This window comes from Silurus meridionalis, chromosome 23, assembly GCF_014805685.1.
Source record: "Silurus meridionalis isolate SWU-2019-XX chromosome 23, ASM1480568v1, whole genome shotgun sequence".
NCBI lineage: Eukaryota > Metazoa > Chordata > Actinopteri > Siluriformes > Siluridae > Silurus > Silurus meridionalis.
Window position 1 is genome coordinate 8486956 of NC_060906.1, and position 26893 is coordinate 8513848.

The following is a 26893-nucleotide window of genomic DNA, read 5'->3' on the forward strand; positions in this document are numbered from 1 at the left end:
CATATCCTTAAATAAAATATAAGCTGTTGCTATGAGAATCTGTGTTAAGGGACAGTCAGAAGGTGTCTTGGCAGTGGAGGGCCGTCAGGGTTACTAAACAATATTAGTCACTTCATTACCTTTTTTGTTAATGAATATGTATTAATTTATTCCCAATAGTCTGTTCTCTTTATTTCATTGCTAATGTGGGTTTTATTGAAGTGTGTGTGTGTAGAAGTTTGCACGCCGTCGTAAGAAAAAGGAAAGCGGGAGAAAGCGCGTTCACGTGAGCCGTCACTCCCTAAACGTGCTCGTCTCCGCTTTCCGTGCGTGATGACGCAAGACGTCAGGTTTTTTCCACTTTCAATGATTGGTAAGTGCGGGACGGTAAAGATGGCGGCCGAGCCGCTGGTGTGTGCGAGTTGTCAGGAGAGATGACGGTGATCAGCCCGGGAGCGGATTGTACCGCTGCGGCACTGTCGGTGTAGAGGATTTAAACCGTTCAACGTCTTGTTGACTTGCTAAGGAACAACAAAAAAAACATTTCTGGTCCCACTTCGGGTGTAGCAGCGCTCCTTCAGCCCAAATGGAGGACATCAACTCGAACATCAACGCGGACTTGGAGGTGCGGAAGCTCCAGGACTTGGTCAAGAAGCTCGAGCAGCAAAACGAGCAGCTGCGGAGCCGCTCTGCTCTGTTGTCGTCCTCTGGGGGCCTGGTGGCCAACGCCAGGCCGCTGAGCGCCGGCTTCGACTCGCCGCTGTCGGCCGGAGCGGTGGCCGCCAGTCTGGCGGGGTTCACCGGGGCGGGGTTCGGCGGCGTGCGGTGCTTCGGCGGCGGAGCGCCACTGGAGAACTCGCGCTGTGCGAGCCCCAGGCGCTCGTACCACGGCGGCTACGGCTCGGCGTACGACAGCGACGGCTCCACGACCAGCACGAACTCCTTCACCGCCTCTGTGAGCACCCCGTACTATCGCCGTCACGAGTCTCTGGATCGCGGCGACGACCGAGAGTCTTCGGTCCTGGACGAGGTGGAGATTCTGGATCTGGAGGACATGGACTGTCTGAACGAGGACGAAGACAGCTGGTGAGTCCAACAGCGGGGTCCATTTTTTATTACTATTATTATTATTATTATTATTATAGGAATGTGTTTGTGAGTGTGTGTATAATCACACCCTTGAATTGTTTGGGAGTTTGCCACAGCAGCTGTTTCCAGGCATCCAGCACAGGAACACTCCACTCCTGGGCCGGCGTGTCAAACAGCTGACGTCATTAGTGATCACTTGGTGCACTAGATCATCCAGATCACCAGTCCCTTCTTCATTGTCCTCTGGATGGTTGTGTGTGACTAATGTTCCCTTTTTAGAAGGGGATCCAAACATGCTGCAGTGAGCAACAGATTGCCCTGAACAGACTGGGAGTGATCAGGTCTGGGAGTGATCAGGTCTTGGAGAGACATGGTCTGAGAGTGATCTAGTCTGAAAGTGTTCAGGTCTGAGAGCGACATAGTCTGGGAGTGTTCAGGGATATAATTTTAACTTCTCGCACCATTGCTCCCAAATCTGGGCTCCAGGGATCACCCGGAGACCTTAAATCTGTAACAGTGATCTGCTTCCTTTTTTCCTCATCACCATCATCACCACCTTCTACTGATTCTTATTGAGGGTTTCCGTATGAATGTTATATATATTTTTTAGCTCTATTGCTGAAAAAAGCTAAAATATTATTGGACATATTTAAATAATCTGTCTGTCTAAATATGTCTTGAATTAATTTAGAAAAAGAATTTGCATTAATAAAAAATTCACTTCCATCAGTACTGAACCCTACAGTCGAAATCCTCATATTTGCTTACCAATGCATTACACCTTCACATTTTTATTAATGAAAATCTTACTTTTCCGCTCCGATTCATCCAAATCTGCTTAAATATTTCCCCCTTCAAGTGTTTGAGTTGAGAGAAGGACAGTAACAGTAATCTAGTTCACTACAAAGTGACCACGAGTGTTGCGTTTGCTCGTTTTTCCTTCTTTCCAACACTTCAACATCGGGAACTGTGTACTTTCTTCCAAATATTTCCCCCATTTTGACAAGTGCCACTGTAACATTCACCTCATTCCTGTCAGTGGATTTAATGTTGTAGGACTGATGTCCAACCATCCATTCATTAACAGTGGGTGACTCCGGATTTCATTATATTTTTGTAATTATGTATAAGAAGCTACTTCCTGTCTTTGCTTTTGCACAGTGTAAATGGGATTTTCTTCCATTACAGTTAAAGATGATCAGATTTTCTGGTTTAGACAAGCCATTCTCTCCCGAATCACGTTTTCCTCCATTGCCATGAGGAGCAGAGGGGTGGCAAACCGTGATGCTGTAAATTGGATTAGATTAGAATGGATTAGATTAGAATAGACTCTCTAATGTTTAGGAGTTCGTTTCAGCTTGTATACAGCTCTTAGATAGGTTTTAGGCCAAAGACTGCTTTTTGGCCACTGTAGAATTTAGAAAACTATTATTAGCCAGTCAGAGAGCGTCATGTGACCATCCTGTCCCAAACAACACTGCTGACAAACACAGGTGTCGGATCAGGAAGGCACAGTTGTTGTCCTTCAGTGCCATTCGGCCTGACCTTTCACTCTGTTAATATACTGCAGATCAGCTTATAAAAGGTGCATGAGATATGTTTCGATATGTGACTTACTGGTGTGTTTGAACTCTGTTACTTTCCACTGCCTGTATTTTAAGGCTTTACAAAAAATCTGTTAAGATTTTCCACTCGGACAGGAGCTTGTGTGTGTGGATTTTTGGGCAGAAGTTCAACAGAATCTTAGGGGATGATGTGGGAAAACCCTGCAGCAGCTGTGGTCAGAATTTTTGTTTTGTTTTGTTATGTCGCTCTGCATCTGTATGTGAGGAATGTGAAAAGTTGCTGACTGCGGAGAAGGAAGTTTGCGATCTTGTCAGACAGACAGTCAGTAAGATTCAATAAAGGAAATGCTTTTGGTAGTAAAGGAAATTGAGTATTAACTAATATTGATTAAACTTATTGTTTTCTCTAAAAACTCAATCAACTCTTTATACTTTCTCTGTAAATAGAATGAAGTACAAATGTAATATCAGTACTAACAAAGAAGTCTCAACATACTATATGAACATTTTCAGCTTCAAAAGATCCATTTCTTTTCCATTTCTAGTTGTCCTGATATTTACACATTGACTCCAATGATCTTTAATATTATCAGCGCTTAATAGTGTCTGAGTGTAGAGGATTGAGTGGATGCTACTCTAAAAGATGCTACACTAAAAGAAAGGATCACCATAACCTGCACATCTTAACTTCATACCTAAATACAGACGTTCAAACTGGATAAAAAAAAAAAAACCCTGACTATGCATATTTATCACTCGGCCGTTAGCCGTACACCTTGTTTCCAGCAGAAGACGAATTGCTTTTGGACCACCTTATAGCACTTGGAGATATGAGAAATGATGTCATTTTGAGTTCCCGCTTGCGAGGTAAATCGAATGCAGCGTGAGCGCCAGTTTCAGTTACTGAGTCATGCTGTAATCCTGCATTACCATCACAGGGGTTTAACAGGCAGACAGTGTTGTTACTGATGCCAGAAGTGCTGCTGTAATCAAAATAGGTTTGCCTGACCTCCAGAGTTAAGAAGATTCTTGTGTAATGTATTCATGAAGCCTAAGCAGTCTTCTAATAAGGTTCCTCAGACCTCTTTCTAAAGATTGTAAGGTGTTGACAGCGGACAATGTAGCTAGACAGCATCGGATGGTGTTCTGTAGGATGGCTGTGGAGGTGAAGGAGAAGAGTGAGGTCTAAAGAATAAGGTCTGCCAATTGAAGTTGTTTGAAATTGAAGCAGTTATGTAAATCGCCAATTCCCGAGGCTGGTAATTTTAATATACTGCAGCAGAGGTAGCTCTTCATGATAGAAATGATAGACTCTCCTTTCTTTTTACTACACTGAGTGTTTCTTGACACAATATGGATTTGTACAGTAGATGATAGTAGTGCTAATCGGGCTATAGAGCATGTACTCACCCTTTCCTCGGCATAAGACAAGTGGTGATCTGAAGCACTTTAAGAAGGCAAGAAATGTCACAAATGAAGTGTTGACAAGGCACACCAGTGAATTTAAAACCATTCCAGTTGCCTACCTCGTGATTCTGATAAGAGAACGTGTTTCCTTTTATTGTTTGGATGCTTCATTAATGTGGAAAATCATAGAAATAAAGATACAGTACCAGTCAAACTTATGTATATATCCTTAATGTACTTGATGAACAGCTTCTGCACATTTTACTGTCTATAGCTTTTTTTTTTTTATTTGTTGTGTGTGTGTGTGTGTGTGTGTGTGCATTTTGTTGCTGCTATGCAATGACAATGAAGTTCTGTCTACCTATCAGTCTGTCTTTCATTCTCAAGTTCTATTTCAGTTTACTTTATTCGTATGATTGTTTGCATGTAATATTGCCAAAGCTTCAACAGACAGGAATTGAAAATAACCAATGATGCGCCTTATACTAGTCAGAGTGCTCGACATTAGCGACCGCTATTACTCAAAACTCGCCTGTTTTAGAGTTTTAAACGGTGCATTCCAGGTGCTACTACATCATTATTTAGCCACACAGTCATGTCTGTGACGTCGTATCGTCTGTCCTGGAGATGTAGACCGCGTTTCTCAACTTGGTCAGTGCCAGATTGCATGTATTTTATTTCACTACATTAAAATAGTGATAATTCTTATAAACGTATCATCTGCAGCAGAGTTATAATTCAGTTCAGTACGGTTTTTAGTGGTTGATGGTTTATTGTTGAGTAATTTTCCAAACTTGGATCTGTGGTTTCTGTTATTCACTTTAAAAGAAATCATTAATGTTATTATTACAGTTCGTAAATCATACTTCATGTAAGCCATTACTTAAGGGTGTGTGTGTGTGTGTGTGTGTGTGTGTGTGTGTGTGTGTGTGTATATATGTGTGTGTGTTTTGCAAGGTTATATGAGGCGAAGCTGAACAGTCCCCTTCAGAAAGCCCTCAGTCCCATCGTGTGGTGTAGACAAGCCCTGGACAATCCTAGCCCTGACATGGAGTCAGCCAAACGCTCCCTTCTGCACAGACTCGACCTCACCATGACAGGTAACACACACACACACACACACACACACACACACACACACACACACACAGACATTCACACACACTCGTCTGTCGTGGTTTTGTCTATTCTCTTTTTTCTTTCTTTTTTTATCGACCGAGATCTTGTGCATTTCATTTTGTCCTCTTGCTCTTTTTTTTCTTTTTACACTTCACTGCTAAAGAGGTTCTTCTTCCTTTTTTCCTCCTCCTCCACTTTGGCACTTTTGTCTGCTCTCCTCCCATCTCCTTCTCAGTGAGCCTGTTTTCAGCATGTGGGCTGACAGCTTACTCTACCCTGTTCTCTGTTTTAAAAACCCACATATCTATCTGTGTGTGTGTGTGTGTGTGTGTGTGTGTGTACACAGGCTCTTGCGCTAATTATAGGGAAAGCTCTAGGAGAGCTCAGATCATTGGGAGAGGTGTCCATGCCATTTTTACTTGGTTATGCTCATATGAAACCTAATTTGAGCAACACTGTGGAAAACCACTCTAGTCTCCAAACCCTTCAAGCGTGATCCAGGAAACCACCAGAACCGTCCACCATGAGCTCACTAATTATTTCATTTGACGTATAATTTTGCCAAATGCTTTCAGGTTTACAAGTGAGGTAAAATCCACTCTCAACATCAACCTGAGGGCATAGATGACAAGCTCATTTGTAGGAATGGGAACGAGAACGAGTGTCTTTTTTTTTTTTTTTTTTTTTTTTTTTGGACCAGTACGTAATTGGGTCAGATAGGGTCAAAAGATATTGTTATCGATACCTTTGTTGTTTTATCTCCGTATACAGTGGCCAACATTTGCCGTGCACGATATCCAAGCTAGGACGACACCAGTGTGCATTATAAGCAATAGTGTAGTAGTAAACAAAAAGGAGGCAACACTAGTAATATAATGAATCATTTACGAACAAAACGCCATGCACCTCAAGCAATGCGCTGTATTTACTATGTCTCCGTCACCAACCGCAACTCCCATGCCTCAGCCTCGAACGAAGGCAACTTTCATTAGAAAATAAGTTTTTAGTTAGTACTACTAGACTTTGGGTTGTAAATCTTAAATATGTGTAACTCCACAGGAAACTCTGCGTTAGAAAGGGTTTTACGTCAATGAGAACGAGACCAAGAAACCGTCCTCTTCTTCCCTGTGTCATCTCAGGGAGCTTTTTCTTGCCACAATCGCCACTGGCTCACTCATTAGGGATTAACTTCCAATCGTAAGGAATGAATTTACAGACACTTAACTTATAGATTTATACAACTTTATAACTGCTTTATGTCTGTAAAGCTGCTTTGAGACACTGTCAGTTGTTAAATGTGCTACACAAATAATAATGTTTTAAATTAAGTAGCGGTTACCGGATGGGCATTTTTTTTCTTGAATTAAAAACTTTTTTATTTTATTTATATATATATATATATATAAAGATTAATGTGCAAGATGGCTGGTGTGTTTGTGTTTGTTACTCAGTCCATGGTAACCAGTCTCTTGTCTTAACACTCCTGCCTGTAATATACACAAGAGCAGGAGATAGCGCTATAATTAAATAAAGTTTTAGAGATGGAGCAAAGAGAGAAGAAGAGGAATTTTAAATATGAACTTAATTCAAACTTTATACATATATAATTCATGATCATTTTATTTTATTTTCATTATCATTATTTTATTCAGTCTTTATTTGTGAAGTAACTGTTGTGCTGGAGAAGAACTTCACCACCAGCTGGTTTGCGGCTCACAATATTTATTTCCTTCTTTTTTTTTTTCTGTAGCTATGATGCGAGGACCTTTTATCTGAAATGCATGACATGAACATTGGTATGTTCAGATGATTAGGATAATCAGATGATCATCTGGTGCTGGCTTTCATTCATGCAAATGCTGAATAGGATTCAACACCATGCGATGTATAGCACTCGCTAATTACTAGAGGTCGACTGATCGTGGATTTTACCGATAGCTAATTTCGTTTGTACTTGCCGATGACAGATTAATCATACAATAGATGTTTTGAATTGGATACTAGATAAAAACAAAAAAAAAATAAAAAATCAGCACTCCATGTAAAATAGCACTAAAATTTATATAAAAAAAACAGTACTTAATCATGAAAATGTGCTAAATGAAATAAATATGATATATGTGTGTGTGTGTGTGTGTGTGTGTGTGTGTGTGTGTGTGTGTGTGTGTGTGTGTGTATATATATATATATATATATATATATATATATATATATAATTTCTTTATTTTGAGGAAAATAAAAGATGCATTTAAACTGAAACAAAAAATAACATTAAAAATAAATGAGTTACGTCCATAATGAGTAAAAGACACTTCAAATAAACAGCATGTGGTGTCAGGGATTTACCTCAAGAGGCCGCTCTCGTACTGTATAACGCAACCCGGAAAAACTATCGGTATGGATATTTGCGGATGGCTCTATCAGTGCCGATTAATTAGTAAAACCGATATCAACCTCTAGTGATAGTCGCTTAAGTGCACTTGTACAGCCCTAAGAATCAGATTGGTTCAGATTTAAAGCTACACGAACAGAGACAACTGAGGTCACTGGTTTGATTCAATTTGAATATGTCTCTAAAATTTTTACACCTGATACACACACTTTCACACATACACACTACTTGCATTACTCGTATAAATCTAATCAAATATATTCTGAAACAAAAGCCAGGTCCAGGCATTTGCAACAAAAATGGACCAGCAAATAAATTCAGCATGGATCTGATGTGTTTTGTCTAAGCAAAGGGAAGTTCAGGAATAAAAAGCTCCAGGGTTAGTAATGTAAATCACGAGTCTGGTAGTTGAATAGACTTTCGGTGTTAAGGATGACGAAGGGTTCTCTTTTGAGTGAGTTTCCTCTCCATGGTTTATTCCATCTCGTGGAGTTCTCTCCTTGGCGCTGTCGCCACTGGCTCACTCATCAGGGATAAACTTATAAGGAACAAATACTTTCCCTATTTTACTCTTTCCTTTCTCTTCCTCTATTTCCAGACATGACTCTCACAATGCCAGCTTTTCTCTGTATATATCTCTTGCTCTGTCCGTCTCTTTCACTCTCTTATTTCTCTCTCTGTTTTTCTCACACCTATTTTTATTCTTTTTCTTTCTCTCTCATACTCTCTCTCTCTGTTTTTGTCTCTTCCCTTCTCTTCTTTGTCATTCATTCTTCTCTCTCACTTTTGCTTTTGCTCTGTCTGTCATTTGTACTTATTCATCCTCTCCTTCTCAATCTCTTAATTTCTCTTTCTCTCACTTGTTCCTGTCTTTCACTCATCTTACTCACTCTCTCTCTCTCTCTCTCTATATATATATATTTTATGCACAAATTTCTCTCTTTACTTTCTCTCTGCCTAGGATTGAACCCCATCGTCGGCAGCACATGTAAACACCATATCGGATTAAAGAAAGTCTCGTAAACAGTTTATTGAATTTTTCAATCGGAATGGCAAAAAAAAGTGTACATGTAAACGTGGCTTTCCAGACGGACACATACAAAGGCTAAGCTTTTTTATCCACTAATAGACTCTGAGTCGTATTAGTGTAGGTGTTTGTACATGCCAAGATTGCAGTTCAAGTTCATTGTGTTACTGATTCAGGTCAAAATACTACCATGCTGTAACTTGTGCCTCGGTCCCTCACATGCAGACAGACAGATAGTGAACATCTGTGAAAAGAGGCCTTTCTCTTTACTGTACTGCTCTGGAAAAGCCATCATTTTAACCCACTTTCAGATGGAAAAAACTGTCTTATGTTTGTAGGAAGGTATTTGGATCTGTATGTTTTTATGTGGAAAAGTGTTGGTAAAAAATTATACTGTGTGGAGGTTTTTCTGCATATAACCATCATATTTTTTCCCCCTAACAATAACCCCTTCTATTTCCTAATTATTACTGTGATGTTGGCAATTCTTAATTTCACATGTTGAAATTTTCTAATATATTCAAGACACAAACTCTGGTACCACAGCAGTGGACAGTAATAAAGTAAATGTATCTCCTTACCGTACTTAAGTAGCTTTTTCAACTTTTACGTAGCTTACTTTTTACTTGGCTACATTTCAATTCAAAAAACTTTTTTTCTTTTTTTAACTAAACTATATTTTGCTAAATCAGTCCACAAAGTGGATTTGTGATTTGTGCAAATTTTTTTATTAGTTATTTGATAGCATTTGAAAAGAAGGTTTTGCGCTCATGATGATTTGAATAGATATCAGACAGTTTTTGACCAATCGTTATATTAATAGATCGGTGTGCTGAGTCTTTTCACATAAACCGATTTCATTAAAAGTCTTGTGGCAATAGGAACATCCTAGGCTTTAATAAATCATAGCACTTTGGATACTTAAGAACATTTGAAGGCAAATATTTGTGTACTTTTAATCAAGGGAAAGTTTAAAGGCAGCACTTTTACTGAAGGCATATTACCGATTGTATCTCTACATTTACTCAGTACATGGTTTGTGAACTTCCTCCACCACTGTCTGGTAGAGAAAACATTAAACTTTGTTTGATTGTGTATTAGTGATTTTTTTTTCCCCTCTCCTAAGCTGACTTTTAGTGTCCACTGTCCCTGAATAATGCAGTAGAAGAGAAACAGTAGAGATGTCAAGCAGTAAAAAAGGAAGTGGGAGATGTAAAAGCATGGAAATAGAGTCTATTGGCCTCTTGAATGTCCAGCTGTCAGAGTAGGATCTGCTAGGTGACTATTCCATCTGGGATAGGAGTCTGAGCTCCAGCAAGTCTTTGGGAGTTGGGAGTCTGGGGACTTTCAGGAAGAGTTCAGCTCCATTACTGGGTTGTTAATGACTGAGGCTTTCATAGTGTTTTGTAGTAAATGGCTACATTGTGTGTGTGTTTGAGGTACATTGTGCACATATGGAGTGAATAGTGTCTATTGTTAAAGCACTGGACACACTAATAAAGGCTTTGTGTATTGGCCTTGCCTCTGTCATATGCTTAAATAGACTTTAAGTGCATCGTCATGCTCACTTGTTCTGCAGCAGGGAGAGGCGGCCGCCATCTTAGCAAACCCTCGCGTTCCCCTGGAACCGCTCCCTCTGCATCATCTCTTCTATCTTTCCTTTTCTCCACAGCGAATAAGAGGCGGAGTCTGTACAACAACACCTACAGCCCTCAGGTGGCCTACGGAAGCTCATGCAGTCCAAACGCAGCAAACAGCCCCTACAGTAGCGGCTTCAACTCCCCTTCCTCCACTCCCTGCAGAGTGCCTATCGTCAAGCAACTCGTACTGCCGAGTAGCACAGGTGCTCTTTAACGCACTTCTCAGCGCAACTATCGCTTTCTAAGCGGTGAAATGGGGGCCAGTTGATTTGATATTATTTGTTTACAGGTTATCAGCGTGGCTCTGTGGACAGAAACGCCACTGCGGTCAGCCCTCAGTCATCAGTGGACAGCGAGCTGAGCACTTCCGAGATGGACGAGGACTCCGTCGGATCTTCGACCACCTACAAGCTCAATGATGTCACCGATGTGCAGATTCTCGCCCGCATGCAGGAGGAGAGTGAGTGACTGTGTGTGTGAGGGATGGATGGATGGATAATTGGATGGATGGATGGATAGGGATCGATCGAAATAGTAGCAGGTGAAATTGTGCAGGTGAATATACAAATATATGTACAACATGTAACATATAAGTGGATAAATATAAAGGTTCTGGGCAGTATAAAAATGTGAGTACAGCAAGAATAAGTATAAACATATATAAGAAGTTCAACTGATCATGCATAATATTGACATTATAACATTGAGTGGTGAAGTGAAAAACACTGATTATCTCTTTATCATGGGACCCGTTAGTGGGTGGATATATATATATATATATATATATATATATATATATATATATATATATATATATATATATATATATATATATATATATGAGTTGATGTTAGAAGCAGAAAAAATGGGCCAGCGTAAATATTTGAGGGAGTTTGACAAATTGTGACGTCTAGACAACTGGGTCAGAGCATCTCCAAAATTGCAGCAGTTGTGGAATGTTCCTGGACTGCAGTGGTCAGTGTTTATCAGAAGTGCTCCATGGAAGGAACAGTGGTGAACCAGCCACAGGGTCATTGATGCACGTTGGGAGCAAAGACTCCCCCATGTGGTCCGGTCCAACAGACGAGCTCCTCGAACTGCTGAAGAATTGAACGCTGTTAATGCTTTTAATAGGGGGCCAACACAATTTTAGGCAGGTGGTCATAATGTTATGCCTGATCAGTGGTGATTAAGTTCTGTCTTGTCGGTGTATATTAGTGCAGGATGTGTGTAAGGCACAATATGTGTAGAGAAAATAAATATAAAAATGTGATATGTACAATGTAACTTCTGTAAGAACGTTGCAGGATCATGTCTGATCTGTCTCAACACGGCAAACAGAGCAAAGCATTTTTCTGTGAAGTAGACAAGCTTGGATATTTTTATTAGTAGACTGGACTAGTCGAGAAATGTCTTGGCATTTAAATGTCCTGCTTCAAGAGAACACTAGGATGCAATCAGCATTTCTGTGTGAAATGTTTAAAGCTGCTAGATAATACCTCATCTTCAATAACCATGTAACTCTGCCTGTTTAGTTTTTTGAATGTCTTTATTGCAGTTAAAGTAGTCATGTTTAACTAGCAATGAGCCAATCCCTCATTCCCCCGCCCCCCCCGCCCTTTTCAACAAAGAATGTATGACAGAACACCGAGCAACCAAGCTTTAACCTGATACAGAACACAAATTAATACAGTTCCTGCATGTCAAGAAAGTAGCACCCTGACACATTAACGTTCATATTTCCATCTTGGAATGCATTTTTTATTTTCACAGTAAACCCACATGATTCATTGCCCAGGAAGAAACCTCGAGAGGAATCAGACTTATCAAAACATCCAGACATTATAGTTCCATCATCAACTGTTCAATAAGGGAAACAATGTAGCAGATGTTGTTGCAGTTGTTACTTACAGTCCAAATTAGGGATAGTAAAATACACTGATTTGCATTGGTGCATCGGCATAAAAATAAAAGATTGATTTAAAAAATTGTGCATTGGATACAAGTTGGCATTTGTATGCCGATGCGATTTTTATTTATTTTATTTATTTATTTTTTTTTTAACATATTTGGATCAATAAAATCCAATTTATTTCTATATAATTGTTAGAAGATGCGCTGCTATTTTTTTTTGTATTTAGAAAGTGACAATTTGTGATATGTAGATCAATTTCTCGCTGCTAAACTGTCTGTCTCGAGCATTGCATTGTAAAACTGTATTTCAATCGTATCGCAACACATCGGTAGCTGCTTCATATTTATCTTTAATGTATCGTATCGTTGGCCATGCATAGATATGCACATCGAATCGGCCTCAGTTGTGGGGATGCACAATCCAATTCCATCTTCATGTTTCTTGAGTTTAACCCTGAGGAGAGTGCTCTTCAACTGAAGACCACTCTCCTCAGCTGTGGAGAGTGGTCTTCAGTTGAAGGGAAGTCCACCCTGAGGTAGGGAGTCATCAGTCTGGGGGGTGAATCAGGGTGAATCAGTCAGATCTGATAGATAAAAGGGAACAGGATCACTAGTAAATCAGGAGCATGTTTGAGCTGGCAGAGTGAAAGAGAGAATAATGGTGGTGACAGATAGAGATAAAGAGAAACATTGTTGTTCAGAGCATTTTGTGTCTTGCCCTCTTTGATCAGTGTCCTGCGTGTGTGTTAACAGGCCTACGTCAGGACTACGCTGCCACGGCGTCACGTCGCAGCTCGGGCTCATCGTGCCAGTCCCTGAGACGTGGCACTCTCAGCGATCAGGAGCTGGACGCACAGAGTCTGGAGGATGACGAGGAGGCAGCCATGCCCATGGCCTACCACCACACACCCATCACGCGCTTCAGCCCCTCACCTCGCGCCTCGCCCCGTGTTTCACCTCGCCACTCTCCACGCTCACGTTCACCTGCCCGTGCCTCACCCCAGCCAATCATGAGTCGCCTGCAGCAGCCCCGGCTCTCGCTGCAAGGCCACGCCCATGAAACCCACACGAACGCAATCAAGAACGAAGGTATGCATGGTTAAGCATTAAGCAGGAGTTTTTGGTTTATGTAAAGCAACAGTTATAAACTATTAAAATAAAATATATATATATACAGTACAGACCAAAAGTTTGGACACACCTTCTCATTCAAAGATTTTTCTTTATTTTCATGACTATGAAAATTGTAGATTCACACTGAAGGCATCAAAACTATGAATTAACACATGTGGAATTATATATGGAATTATATACATAACAAAAAAGTGTGAAACAACTGAAAAATGTCATATTCTAGGTTCTTCAAAGTAGCCACCTTTTGCTTTGATTACTGCTTTGCACACTCTTGGCATTCTCTTGATGAGCTTCAAGAGGTAGTCACCTGAAATGGTCTTCCAACAGTCTTGAAGGAGTTCCCAGCGATGCTTAGCACTTGTTGGCCCTTTTGCCTTCACTCTGCGGTCCAGCTCACCCCAAACATCTCGATTGGGTTCAGGTCCGGTGACTGTGGAGGCCAGGTCATCTGGCGCAGCACCCCATCACTCTCCTTCCTGGTCAAATAGCCCTTACACAGCCTGGAGGTTACATAGCCAATTTTGAATAAATCCCCAACAGTGTCACCAGCAAAGCACCCCCACACCATCACACCTCCTCCTCCATGCTTCACGGTGGGAACCAGGCATGTAGAGTCCATCCGTTCACCTTTTCTGCGTCGCACAAAGACACGGTGGTTGGAACCAAAGATCTCAAATTTGGACTCATCAGACCAAAGCACAGATTTCCACTGGTCTAATGTCCATTCCTTGTGTTCTTTAGCCCAAACAAGTCTCTTCTGCTTGTTGCCTTTCTTTAGCAGTGGTTTCCTAGCAGATATTCTACCATGAAGGCCTGATTCACACAGTCTCCTCTTAACAGTTGTTGTAGAGATGTGTCTGCTGCTAGAACTCTGTGTCCCATTGACCTGGTCTCTAATCTGAGCTGCTGTTAACCTGCGATTTCTGAGGCTGGTGACTGGATGAACTTATCCTCCGCAGCAGAGGTGACTCTTGGTCTTCCTTTCCTGGGGCGGTCCGCATGTGAGCCAGTTTCTTTGTAGCGCTTGATGGTTTTTGTGACTGCACTTGGGGACACTTTCAAAGTTTTCCCAATTTTTCGGACTGACTGACCTTCATTTCTTAAAGTAATGATGGCCACTCGTTTTTCTGTACTTAGCTGCTTTTTTCTTGCCATAATACAAATTCTAACAGTCTATTCAGTAGGACTATCAGCTGTGTATCCACCTGACTTCTGCACAACACAACTGATGGTCCCAACCCCAAGGCAAGAAATCACACTTATTAAACCTGACAGGGCACACCTGTGAAGTGAAAACCATTTCAGGTGACTACCTCTTGAAGCTCATCAAGAGAATGCCAAGAGTGTGCAAAGCAGTAATCAAAGCAAAAGGTGGCTACTTTCAGTACCATTATGCATGGAGTGTGGTTTTTTTTTTTTTTTTTTAAATCTGGTATCCATTTTAAAAACTACCAGTGGCAGATTTGTTTTCTAAGCAGCAGCATTTCCTGTTCTGAAAACTAACTTTTAAAAAGTACGATCTAACCGAGCAATCGTTGTGTGTAAAATTCACAATCGTCTATCTCTACTTCTGATGCCTTTAATCTGTGACTTTGTGTGTGTGTGTGTAGAAAAATTACGGCGCAGTCTTCCCAACCTGACGCGTTCCGGCTCTGGTCCTACTGTCGAACCTGTCAAAAACAGTCGCAGCTGTGAGTCCAACCTGCAGGTGCCAAATGGATCTCCTCGACACCAGAGCCAGTCAGCCAGTGAGAATATACCCCCCCTCCCCCAACACACACTTTTTTTTCTTTTTCTTTTTTGACAGTTTTATGCTACTATATTTAACATTTACACACACAAAGTAACACAAAGTATACTCAATGTTTACCGCTCATCTTTGCAGTTACCCAAGTAGCCAATCACGTGCCAGCATTTGTTTTTGGGGTTTATTTGCACCACTCTGTGTAAACTCTAAGAGTTGTGTAAAATGTGTGAAAACATCCGGGAGATATACATTTACGGTATTTTGCTGACTCCCTTATCCAATGCGACTTACATTTGATCTCATTCATACATCTGATCTGGTTAAGGGCCTTGCTCAGGGGCCCAGGAGTGGCTTCTGATCCAATTGCCTCAATCAATATGCTACCACCTTCCAAGCAGATCAGCAGTTTCTGAAACCCTCAGCCTATCACTCAATCAACATCCACAGTATGAGCAGAGACTCATGATTGCGAGATCACAATCGGTGCTTGTGATTGGCTGATTAGATCATTTCATAAACAAAAAGGCATTGAGGTGTTCAAGTGGGTGATTAGTTTACATTACATGTAAGGGCCAGATTTAATACACATTCATTTATTTTTATTACCACAACAATATAGTGGCCTTTATCTAGTGGCTTTTATTGTGATATATTATTTTATTAATGCAGTAAAAAAAAAAAAGTTTCTTTTGGCTGTTTGATAACTTCTGTAAATATATTTTCTTTTTTTTTCAGTACCCTTTTCTTTATTTTCTTTACTGTGACATTTCTTTCTTTTGTCTAACTTTCTGGGATTATTGATAATTTTGAAAAATGAAAAGATTTCTATAAAATCTAATGAATTTAAGAAAAGAGCTAAACCCATTGGGATGAAGATTGAGTGTCGAAGTTTGAGGTGACGAAAGAATAACTGATGCCACCTTCTGGTGGACCTCATTATTTCCATCTCTCCTCTTTTTTTCATCTGCTGTTCTTTGGCATGTCATCCTTTCCTTCATCTCCCGCCCTCCTTTTTGGCTGTGGTATCGATGCTTCCTTGCTAGGTGGTTGAAATGATTCCCCTATCTGTGGCTCCCTCTAGTGGCCGGTGGCATCTTGGCTAGCTCACAGTTTCTCCTCTGACTCCAGTGGAAGCATGGCTCGCTCACTTTGCTTCCGAAACCCCACGCTGACTGCTGTCCGTTTCTTTAATATTTACTGATCCAGGATCAGTTTCTTGATGGTTACTATGTTTATGCTGGCCTGAATCAGACCACGATTCTGATTCTGTCTCTCAGCAGCGCAGCACCAAAGGCTCTCCGGGCCGGCACGTGCCTCCCCGAAACCCAAAGAGCGGCTGCAGAGCCCCACGTCTCTAAGAGGTAAAATAATCTGAAAGCTGAATATTGCACTTACCACTCCTGGCCACTGGGTGATCTGGAAGATGTCCGTTTCTATAGATCTATCTCAGGGAGATGCTAATGAACCTAAGATGAAGTTATTAACCACATTTTATAATTTCTACACGAAATGGCTTTAGCTTCATTTTCTGTATCTGTGCTTGTTTGGAGCAATGACCATGTAGATGAGTGGATATCTCTGAGCCCCCTAGTGACCGCTTAGTGCAGGTTTCTCCCCCGCCCATGTTTCCAATGTCCCAGTGAGCAGAAAACAAATAAAATTTACATTTTAAGATATTAATTTATTATATTAATATATAAAATATATATTATGTATTACTTGCTTTGCCGTATAGACACTTGGTTAAGATGTTTGACTTCTGATCAGAAGGTTGTAGGAAAGCCATCACAGACCCTCAGGGGAGATTTGCGTTTATGGCTAGAGCAACTTACAACTGAGCAGCTGAGGGTAAAGGGCCTTGTTTAAGGGCCCTGCAGTGGCAAATTGGTGGTGCTGGGATTGTAGTTGAAACATCAAAATGAGTAACATACAGGAAAACCTGAAAAGATCTACTGAAGTGGTAGCTCAGTGGTTAAGGTATTGGACTTTGGACCAGAAGGTCATATACCTTAACCACTGAGCTACCACTTCAGTAGATCTTTTCAGGTTTTCCTGTATGTTACTCATTTTGATGTTTCAACTAGATATTATAAACATCAAACTAACACAAGTAAACATAATGTTGCCATCAACCGAGGTAGCTCTCTAGCGAAATGGAGTGTATGACCTGAAAACGAACACAAGCCTTTAACCACTTACTCATTTTGTGTGCCATGAAGCCTCACACTTCCCTGTTCAGACGTGTAAATTCTTGCATTTTTAATCCATACATTTTTTGATTGATACATTCATATTTGAATAAACAACAATGTCCTCTCACTAGCAAATGGTAGTTCAGTTTGGTCAATATATTTGGAGCTTTTGTTTAAACTTTTTTGAGGCGTACCATCTTATACATCTTATGTGGAGATCATTCATTTTTTAACAAGAGCTGGTGTCCCCTGGTGGCATGAACGACTTGAGAAAAGTTAAACTTTTCATATATGAACATTCAAATATGGAGTGTTTCGGTTCAAAGGATACCAGTGGGAGAGAATGTTGCGGACTGCAAATGATCCGTCTCGTGATTTGTCGGAACTCTAGCTGTGCCCATCCACTGATAAAGGTTACTATGGCAACAGTAGTTTGAACGCTACTTGCGGCACTAAGCTGCACTTTATGTAAGGACTCGCAGTGTGAGGGCTATAGGAGAGAAGCGGGGGCGTGTCTACGATCACGAGGGGAACGCCAGTGGCGGATTTGTTTTCTAAGCAGCAGCATTTCCTGTTCTGAAATTTGAGTTTCAGTGCTAGATTTTGTGACTCCAAATTATCACCAGGTTGATCTTGTTCATAGAGCTGCAGAGACGCTTCCTGCCGTTTGTGTGTAGAGCGATGTGTTCATCTGCTGAAGTGCCATCTGGGTTCTCATGAGTCTCATGCGCTAAAACAATGAGCCATTTTTTTTTTTTTTGCTTTTATTTTCCCCCTGGGTGTCGCTTCGATTTTATAATTTTCCATACACCATCTCATGCCTCACCTCACCTCACATTCTGTTAGTATAGGATTATATGTATAAAAAGTGTGTGTACATTTTGAAGTACTCTCTGTAATGCAATTTGTAAAAGAGAGGCAAATAATAGACTTTCAAACAAGAATTCAACCAATGCTGTGTCCTAAACGCAATCTGCACTTTAAATAGGATTCTTTGATGGTGTATAGACTAGAGGTCGGCCGATAGTTAGGTTGGATCGTACTCGCCAATGACTTTTTTAAAAATGGATACTGGATTAAAACAAACTAATATACGAGTCCATGTAAAATAGTGCTGGACTTTATTACAAAAAAAGAAAAAAAAGCAGTACCAAAGCATGAAATTGTGCTTAGGGAATTATGAATATATTAATAAATATTGTGGAGAATGAGACCTGCATTCAGAATGAAACAAAAAGCAGCTTTTTAAATCAATCAAAAGTTACATCCAAAATAAATTAAAGACCTTTCAAACAAAGGCCGCTCTCGTAGTGTGTAACACAACCCGGAAAAACTATCGGTATGGATTTTTGCCAATAGCGCCAACAATCAACTATCAGTGCCGATTAATCGGTCGACCTCTAGTATAGACGCATTCAATGGGGATCTTCACCCGTAATGTTTAGGTCACGGTAGACGAGGAAGTCAGTTTAAAGTGGTAGTGTGAAAGTAAACTAAGCACTTCTGCATTAAATGAACTACATCCAGGTGCACTTAGTGGGCCGCGGAAGGCAACGGCTCGTGAAGGTCTGGTTGTGAATGTATTTGAACCCAAGAATCTCCTGTTTCTATCTTTAGTTCCTCTCTCGTGTTGCTTCGGAGAGGAAGCAGATTTTAGTGAGTATTCACTGAGGTGCCGGCTGTTTTTCATACTGTGGTGTGTGTGTTTGTGTGTGTGTGTGTGTGTGTGTGTGTGTGTGTGGGGTCTGGGTGTGCTTTGTGATATGAATGCTTATTTCCCATTTTGCCACTAGTAGAGGGAGGAGCAGCATGCTCCGCTCGTAGTGAGGAGAGTGAACTGATGAATGCTTGTGTCGTCTCATTGCAGCATTTTTTTTATTTTTTATTATTGTAACTGAACATCAGTTGATTTTGTGTGTGTTGGTGTTTTGTTTTTTTTCTCGGTCTGTCTGTATGCACTGGTGGTCTGTGGAGTGTGTAATTTCACACACAACCTATTCTATCGTGTTGACGGTACAGTGGTTTGCGTGTGTGTGATTCAGTATTCATCTAGTGAAGTTTACACCTGATCCATCTTTTTTTTTTTTCTTTTTTTTTTCTCTCTCCAGACATTGCTTGCATTCTGTGTACAAACAATACATTTGATTTGTGTGTTCTATTCCCTCGTCACTTAAAGCCGGTTTTCTTGCACTTCTCTGCTCTTTAGTTCCCCCTAGCAGTAAGTTGCGCACGCCAGCAGCACCGTCACCCCTCGCCCTTCGCCAGCCCATGAAAGTGGTGTCTAATCCTGGTTCTGTCACCACCACACCCACACGCTCTCTGGCACCGACCCGGAGTGGTCTGCCACGCCCCAGCGGTCCTGCTGCTGGGGGTTTACCTGTTCCTCGCAGCAAACTGGCCCAGCCTGTGCGCAGGTACACACACACACACACTTTTTTCCATATTTATTTTTGTTATTAATATATATAAGAATATGAATATATATATATATATATATATATATATATATATATATATATATATATATATATATATATATATATATATATATATATTTTTTTTTTTTTTTTTTAATACTTGACACAATTATAGACCATTTCTATTTTTGTTTTTTACTTAAGTTTATAGTTTGACATATTTCTCAAAACCCAATACGCCAGTAAAATTCTACGCTTAATACTTCAGTACATAATAATCAATTTATTTAACTTCAAATTGTCACCTCCCACCAAGAAATTGTCAAATTATTAGATAATTGTAGCGTAACATACCAATGAACTACTACCACCTATACACTGTATGGACAAAATTATTGGGACACCTTATTTCAGCATATGTCAACATTCAATTGAAACACTTCATTAATTTAGTTTATTTATTCATATATTAATTCGTTCCATCCCTCATTCATTTATTCATTTTCTTTCAATATGCAGAATTGTCAGGAATTTCTCTAGTATACTGTGAGTACATTGCTTTTGATGTGTTTCTCTCCTGTAGGTCTCTGCCGGTTCCACGCACGTACAGTGGTGTGAGGGACGAGAGTTGGAGAGAGGGCTGCTACTGAGGCGCTGCTACTACAGCACAGAGACAGACACTGTCCAACCCGGCACTTTACTGATCCACACAAACGAGCAAGAGTTTCCCCTCTTCCTCTTAATCCTCTTAATCCGCATACAATCAGCGCCGATTAGAAACTCTCACATCAGTGACGATGCTCATATCATGGCTGGCTGGACATCAGTGAACGCCAAAGAACCCGACCGAGACGGACACAGAGCTGCGCTCACAATCCAAACAGCTCAGACAGAGAGAACGGCCTCGACCCGATCTCTCTCTAATAAACCTGTACGTCTTCATCATCACGCTCTGCTTCTGCGTCCTGCAGAGGAGACCCTCGACTATCGCTGCACGCCTCGTCTCATCCCCCCTCTGTTGCCTGTTGCAATCTTGACAGGGTGGAATACCAAGTCGTTCGAACGGTATTTCACGACGGCCGAAAATAAATAAATAAATCAATAAAAGCAAGCGGCTGTTTGGTGATCAAACCCCTTAGTGTCTTTCAGCGGGAATGTCTCGTCATATCTGCGTGACGATTATTTATTTCGAAATCATTACGTAAGAGATTATTTACAGAATATATTCTGACTCAGTTTTAGGGGTTTTTTTGGTTTTTTAAAACTACACCTTATTGAATGTTAATGTTTAAACCTCAACTATGAAGCTGAAGCTACTTTTCCAAAGCGTTTTTTTAATTTCTTTCTTTTTTTTTTTTTTTTTTTGACGGATCCACGATAAACCAGTGTGTTGTAAAAGATTTGGGTTAGGAATTATTTAACAACCGAGATGCACCAGGGTGGATGTTTTTGTATGTTCAAATGTGACCTCATGGACTGGAGGATCATTGGGGGGGGTGTTAAGTTATATGTCCAGACGGAAATTGGGAGTGTATCATGTCTGAATTCTGCGGTCCAATTGTTGTAACCCATTCGATGTTTTAAAAAAACAAAAAAAAAAGGAAAAGAAAGGAGGATATCTGTCTGTCTCCTACTCAGGGGTGGGGTAGAGGGTAATGTTTGGAGGGGGAGGGTGGTGTGGGGGTCGGCGGGGTCCATAGGATGACATTGTGATGTGTATTGTGTTGGAAAAGAAAAGTGTTCTCATTATGAGCTCCTCTCTGCCATCACGTAAAAAAAAAAAATGCACACGTAGGCTTCAGGGTCGTGGTCCAGCAACAGGAAACGGACCAGGAAGTCCCGAGCAAGACCCAAGGGGTTACTGCAGCGAGAGCTCGAGATCAAGGAGAACGCAGGAGTGCACCTGAACGGCACTGCCACTTCAGACTGCAATCGTTTTAAACATGAGTGCCTATCATTTATGAAGTTGTGATTACTTCAGTGCTTTTGTTTGCTTTTTATAAGACATAAATATATTTTTTGTTTGTGCCAACAGAGTCGACTTTGCCATTATGATTTGCTTCAGGGGTCTCGGAGTTTTCAGCCGATACGTTATTAGTATTATTTTTTTCTTTCTGGTTTTTGCAATTGCTTTGATAACATTTATATGTATGTTATAAACGCGTTGATATTTATGACTTAATGCTCAGATGTAATAAGAGGCTTATTTATTAAAACAAAGTGAAACCCGTGAACAGTCCGGGGCAGCGTTTGGTGGGACGTCCGGGCCTGGTGTGGACGTGAGGACTCTTCATCCCACACCGTTTTCTGGACATGTTTTGTTAAACATTTTTATATCTCCACAAACATGATGCTCAGTTTTTGTTATTTTTTCCCCTCACGTATCCACGTTCACGTTTCAAATAAAACGCCTAAAACAGCATGTGAAGTGTTTTTTATTCTGCTAACGATGGTCACTGAAGGAGGTTTTATTTCCCAGTGAGTTATTGTTTTAAACATATGGATAAAAGTTTGTGGACAACTGAGTATTCAGTCCTTATTTAGATTTTCTGGAGATTTTGCTCATTCATTCGCAAGTGTGTTAGTAAAGTCTCAGGTAGTGATGTGAGGAGGTCTGGGGTTCAGTCAGCGTTCACATTCATCCCAAAGGTGTTTAATAAGGTTCTAGAGCTCTATAGCAGGGGATCTTCATGGATCTGGCGTTAGTGCACAGCGGCATCGTCATGCTGGAAATTGTGTATCGGAGGTCTATTGTGTATTCTCGTTTTTATTTGTAGAGCACTTTAGCAATGGATATTTGCTCCACAAAGCAACTTTATGGAGATAAAATGATGATAAAATGATGTATATGTTTGGTTAGTTGGTACGTTTGTTCGATGTTTTATTTGCACAAGCAGATTTTATTCGCTGCTCCCTCTGTCACATTGCAAAAAAAAACTCAGCATGAATATTATTTCTACAAATTTGCACCAAACTAAATGAGTTAAATAAGGGAAACCCAGTTCCAGACACATTTGAGGAATTTTAAGCATGGAATAGTCCTGTTCTATCATTTTATCAGTCTTTTATTAAAGATTTAAAACTAGAAAGAAGCAAAATTATGTTCCAAAAAAAAAAAAAATTTGTGGACGTGAGTAACCCTATTTAAAAAAAAAGCTTATAGAACTTTTTATATACACTCAAAAAAAAAAGAAAAAAAGGTATACTATAAAATCATGTAAAATAGCTTTTATTACTGTATATTCAGGTTGAATGTGCCGGTACAACAGTTTTTTTTTATTATTTTCTTTTTTATTATTTACTTTACATAAATGAAGGAGCAGCTCCATACACTACTATATAATATATATTAGAACATGCAATATTTCATTACATTTCTTTATTTTTTCAGGGGTCTTGGTTGCCTACAACATTAGACTACTACCACGCTCTCAGTTCATTCGAACAGTGGGCGTTTTTGCAGGTATCTAATCAGCCAATCACATGGCAGCAGAGTGATGCATGACATCCTACAAGTACAGATCAACATCAGAATGATTGGATCCCAAACTGGGACTAATGACCAAATCCTCTGATAACCTCAGACAGACTTGGACGCTGATGTGGTCTTCAGTTCAGTTCTTCTGTACACCATCTATGGATTTTAACAGCACAAATTTATTTCTTTGATTGCAAATTTGATTTATATTGATGGAAATTCACACTTTTACTGTACTGTTTTAGTGTCCGTTCATTTCTTGTTCGTTCCTCTATTTTTAGAAATTGTAATTCTGTGTTTTGCTCTGTTTGACGCAATTTGAAGGTTCACGAGATTCACACCAGAGGTGGGAAGTAACGGAGTACAAATACTTCGTTAGTGTACTTAAGTAGATTTTTCTGGTATCAGTACTTTACTCCATTATTTATTTTTCAGACAACTTTTTACTTTTACTCATTACATTTTTACACAAATATCTGTACTTTTTACTTCTTACATTTTCAAAACAGACTCGTTACTTTAGTTTTAATCCATTGATTTGGTGAAATATTATTTTTTTATTTTCACTGTGCGCCGATTTCAGCCGAACAACCGATTTCCTGTTACTGCGTGTTCAATCCACTGGTGTATAAAGTCCTGACTCTCACTCACCACAGATGTAGACTAGTTTACGGAGCTAAGAATCAGCAGGCAGAAGCAGTAAGAAGTTTGGGGTTAATGTGGATGAGACAGAGGGAGTCAGTGATGTAAACATGACTGAGAACAGACACATTCCTGATCATCATCATCTTTTCTCTGCTTGTGTTCTATATGTGGATCTTCAGCCTGAACACATTCATTAGGTAACAACATTTTTAATTCATTTTGTATTAATATATATATATATATATATATATATATATATATATATATATATATATATTATATATACCGGTTATGTCGATGTCCTAGGGTGTCGCCAAAAAGCATCGAGGTAACCGATGATCGAGATAAACGAAAATCAAAATTGCGGCAATACATTAACGTGCTTGAAATTTCTTTATGTACATGATGTGCGTTAATAAATGAGAATGTGCATGCACGTGTTCCTGGAGGGTTTTTTTACACAACAGCGTTGCCGCGATTTGTTTGATGAAGGCATGCTATAAAAATACATACAGTACATGTTTGTTAACTGTCAGGAATCCACCTGCCATGCCCCCTTCGGCCCCCTTCAGCGTGTCAGGTGCTTTCTCGGCCGCTTTCTTTGAAGCTCCCGGCTTCAATCGCGCACATATGGTGCTCGTTTAGCATCATCACCAGCTCCTATTTAAACTTCCACACTCTCACTGTCCGTTATTGTTGGTATATGTTGGTTCACGGCGGTCGTTGTTATCGCGCATGCGTATCCCACCAGCACTTTCTCAACGGCTGCTCTTTTCTTCCCAAAGTGCATCGCGGATTCCCCCCGATCCTGCTGGTGTTCATTCTATGCTTTTGCTGCTCATCCCGCGTTCTCCCGTGTGCTGTTCAGCGCCGCGCTTCTACTTTCGCCTCCCGTTCATCGCATAACATTTAACAACAAAAGGCATATGTGCACTAACTAACAGCAGAGATTCACCAGTATACAATACAACACCTGTAGCATCTGTAAGCCTTGATTTTTCCGCCACTTTCGCAAGGTCTTCTGCGGCTGCACCGAGATAACCGACGTTAAATGGCAAATTTTTCCCCCTTGTGCTCGAGATATCAGGGTTCGGCGACATAAAAAAAGACGACATAACCGATTAAAAAATGCTTAGAAAAAGCGAGAATTTGGCGGTTCCACTTCAAAAATGTCAACTTAATAGGGTTGTCGAGTTAACCGAGGTCGAGATAACCGGGTTCCACTGTATATATATATATATATATATATATATATATATATATATATATATATATATATATATATACAGTGAGGAAAATAAGTATTTGAACACCCTGCTATTTTGTAAGTTCTCCCACTTAGAAATCATGGATGGGTCTGAAATTGTCATCGTAGGTGCATGTCCACTGTGAGAGACATAATCTAAAAAAAAAATCCAGAAATCACAATATATGATTTTTTAACTATTTATTTGTATGATACAGCTGCAAATAAGTATTTGAACACCTGTCTATCAGCTAAAATTCTGACCCTCAAAGACCTGTTAGTCTGCCTTTAAAATGTCTACCTCCACTACATTTATTATCCTAAATTAGATGCACCTGTTGGAGGTCGTTAGCTACATAACGACACCTGTCCACCCCATACAATCAGTAAGAATCCAACTACTAACATGGCCAAGACCAAAGAGCTGTCCAAAGACACTAGAGACAAAATTGTACACCTCCACAAGGCTGGAAAGGGCTACGGGGAAATTGCCAAGCAGCTTGGTGAAAAAAGGTCCACTGTTGGAGCAATCATTAGAAAATGGAAGAAGCTAAACATGACTGTCAATCTCCCTCGGACTGGGGCTCCATGCAAGATCTCACCTTGTGGGGTCTCAATAAACCTAAGGAAGGTGAGAAATCAGCCCAGAACTACACGGGAGGAGCTGGTCAATGACCTGAAAAGAGCTGGGACCACCGTTTCCAAGGTTACTGTTGGTAATACACTAAGACGTCATGGTTTGAAATCATGCATGGCATGGAAGGTTCCCCTGCTTAAACCAGCACATGTCCAGGCACGTCTTAAGTTTGCCAATGACCATTTGGATGATCCAGAGAAGTCTTGGGAGAAAGTCATGTGGTCAGATGAGACCAAAATAGAACTTTTGGGTCATAATTCCACTAAACGTGTTTGGAGGAAAAAGAATGATGAGTACCATCCCAAGAACACCATCCCTACTGTGAAGCATGGAGGTGGTAGCATCATGCTTTGGGGGTGTTTTTCTGCACATGGGACGGGGCGACTGCACTGTATTAAGGAGAGGATGTATGTATTGCGAGATTTTGGGGAACAACCTCCTTCCCTCAGTTAGAGCATTGAAGATGGGTCGAGGCTGGGTCTTCCAACATGACAATGACCTGAAGCACACAGCCAGGATAACCAAGGAGTGGCTCTGTAAGAAGCATATCAAGGTTCTGGCATGGCCTAGCCAGTCTCCAGACCTAAACCCAATAGAGAATGTTTGGAGGGAGCTCAAACGCCGTGTTTCTCAGCGACAGGCCAGAGTGGGCCAAAATCCCTCCTGCAGTGTGTGCAAACCTGGTGAAAAACTACAGGAAACGTTTGACCTCTGTAATTGCAAACAAAGGCTACTGTACCAAATATTAACATTGACTTTCTTAGGTGTTCAAATACTTATTTGCAGCTGTATCTTACAAATAAATAGTAAAAAAATCATACATTGTGATTTCTAGGGTTAGGGTTAGGGTTAGGGTTATATATATATATGTGTGTGTGTGTGTGTGTGTGTGTGTGTGTATGTATGTATATGTATATTTGGCTGTCAAAATGAAAATTATTTTAAACGGCACGAAATTTTATTAACGCGCTATCAATTCAGCGCACATTTCTGTTTCCCCAAATGTAAATACATAAATAAATAACTAAATGTAAAAGAGGCGAAATTAAAACCTTTGGCAAAAAATACATTAATCCACGACATCCTTTCTTTACTTAGATATAAAATGAATAAATAAACTCCAGATAAAAATATTTTTAATCAGTAAACTTTTGTTTTATTTCTGCGCCCAGTCTCAAATCAAACACCAAAATCCGCCATGTTTTACACAATTTACCCTCTGGGTGGCGTTTTGTGAGGTTTTCCCTCATAATGGTGACACAAAC

General features: G+C 40.3%; 1 protein-coding gene across 4 annotated transcripts; it reads left to right on the top strand.

The window, feature by feature from the left end:
• Positions 1-325: 325 nt before the first annotated feature.
• slain2 (SLAIN motif family, member 2) lies at positions 326-22044 on the top strand. Of its 4 annotated transcripts, none has more exons than XM_046835942.1 (9): positions 326-1065; positions 4998-5140; positions 10251-10421; positions 10508-10678; positions 12886-13221; positions 14877-15014; positions 16291-16374; positions 19412-19619; positions 20206-22044. In XM_046835942.1, the coding sequence occupies exons 1-9, from the start codon at positions 566-568 to the stop codon at positions 20270-20272; spliced, it is 1818 nt and encodes a 605-aa protein (XP_046691898.1). In that variant the 5' UTR covers positions 326-565; the 3' UTR covers positions 20273-22044. The 4 variants fall into 4 exon arrangements, with proteins under 4 accessions (XP_046691898.1, XP_046691899.1, XP_046691900.1 ...); XM_046835943.1 differs by having other exon boundaries at positions 16294-16374; XM_046835944.1 differs by lacking the exon at positions 16291-16374 and adding an exon at positions 18823-18861.
• The last annotated feature ends 4849 nt before the right edge of the window (positions 22045-26893 follow it).

What these genes read in the sequence shown, in the direction of transcription:
- slain2 (XM_046835942.1), top strand. Translation starts at nt 566, where the DNA reads ATGGAGGACATCAACTCGAACATCAACGCGGACTTGGAGGTGCGGAAG. An exon ending in AACGAGGACGAAGACAGCTG is followed by an intron (nt 1,066 to 4,997) that starts GTGAGTCCAACA and finishes GTGTTTTGCAAG; the next exon opens with GTTATATGAGGCGAAGCTGA. An exon ending in GAGCCCCACGTCTCTAAGAG is followed by an intron (nt 16,375 to 19,411) that starts GTAAAATAATCT and finishes TCTGCTCTTTAG; the next exon opens with TTCCCCCTAGCAGTAAGTTG.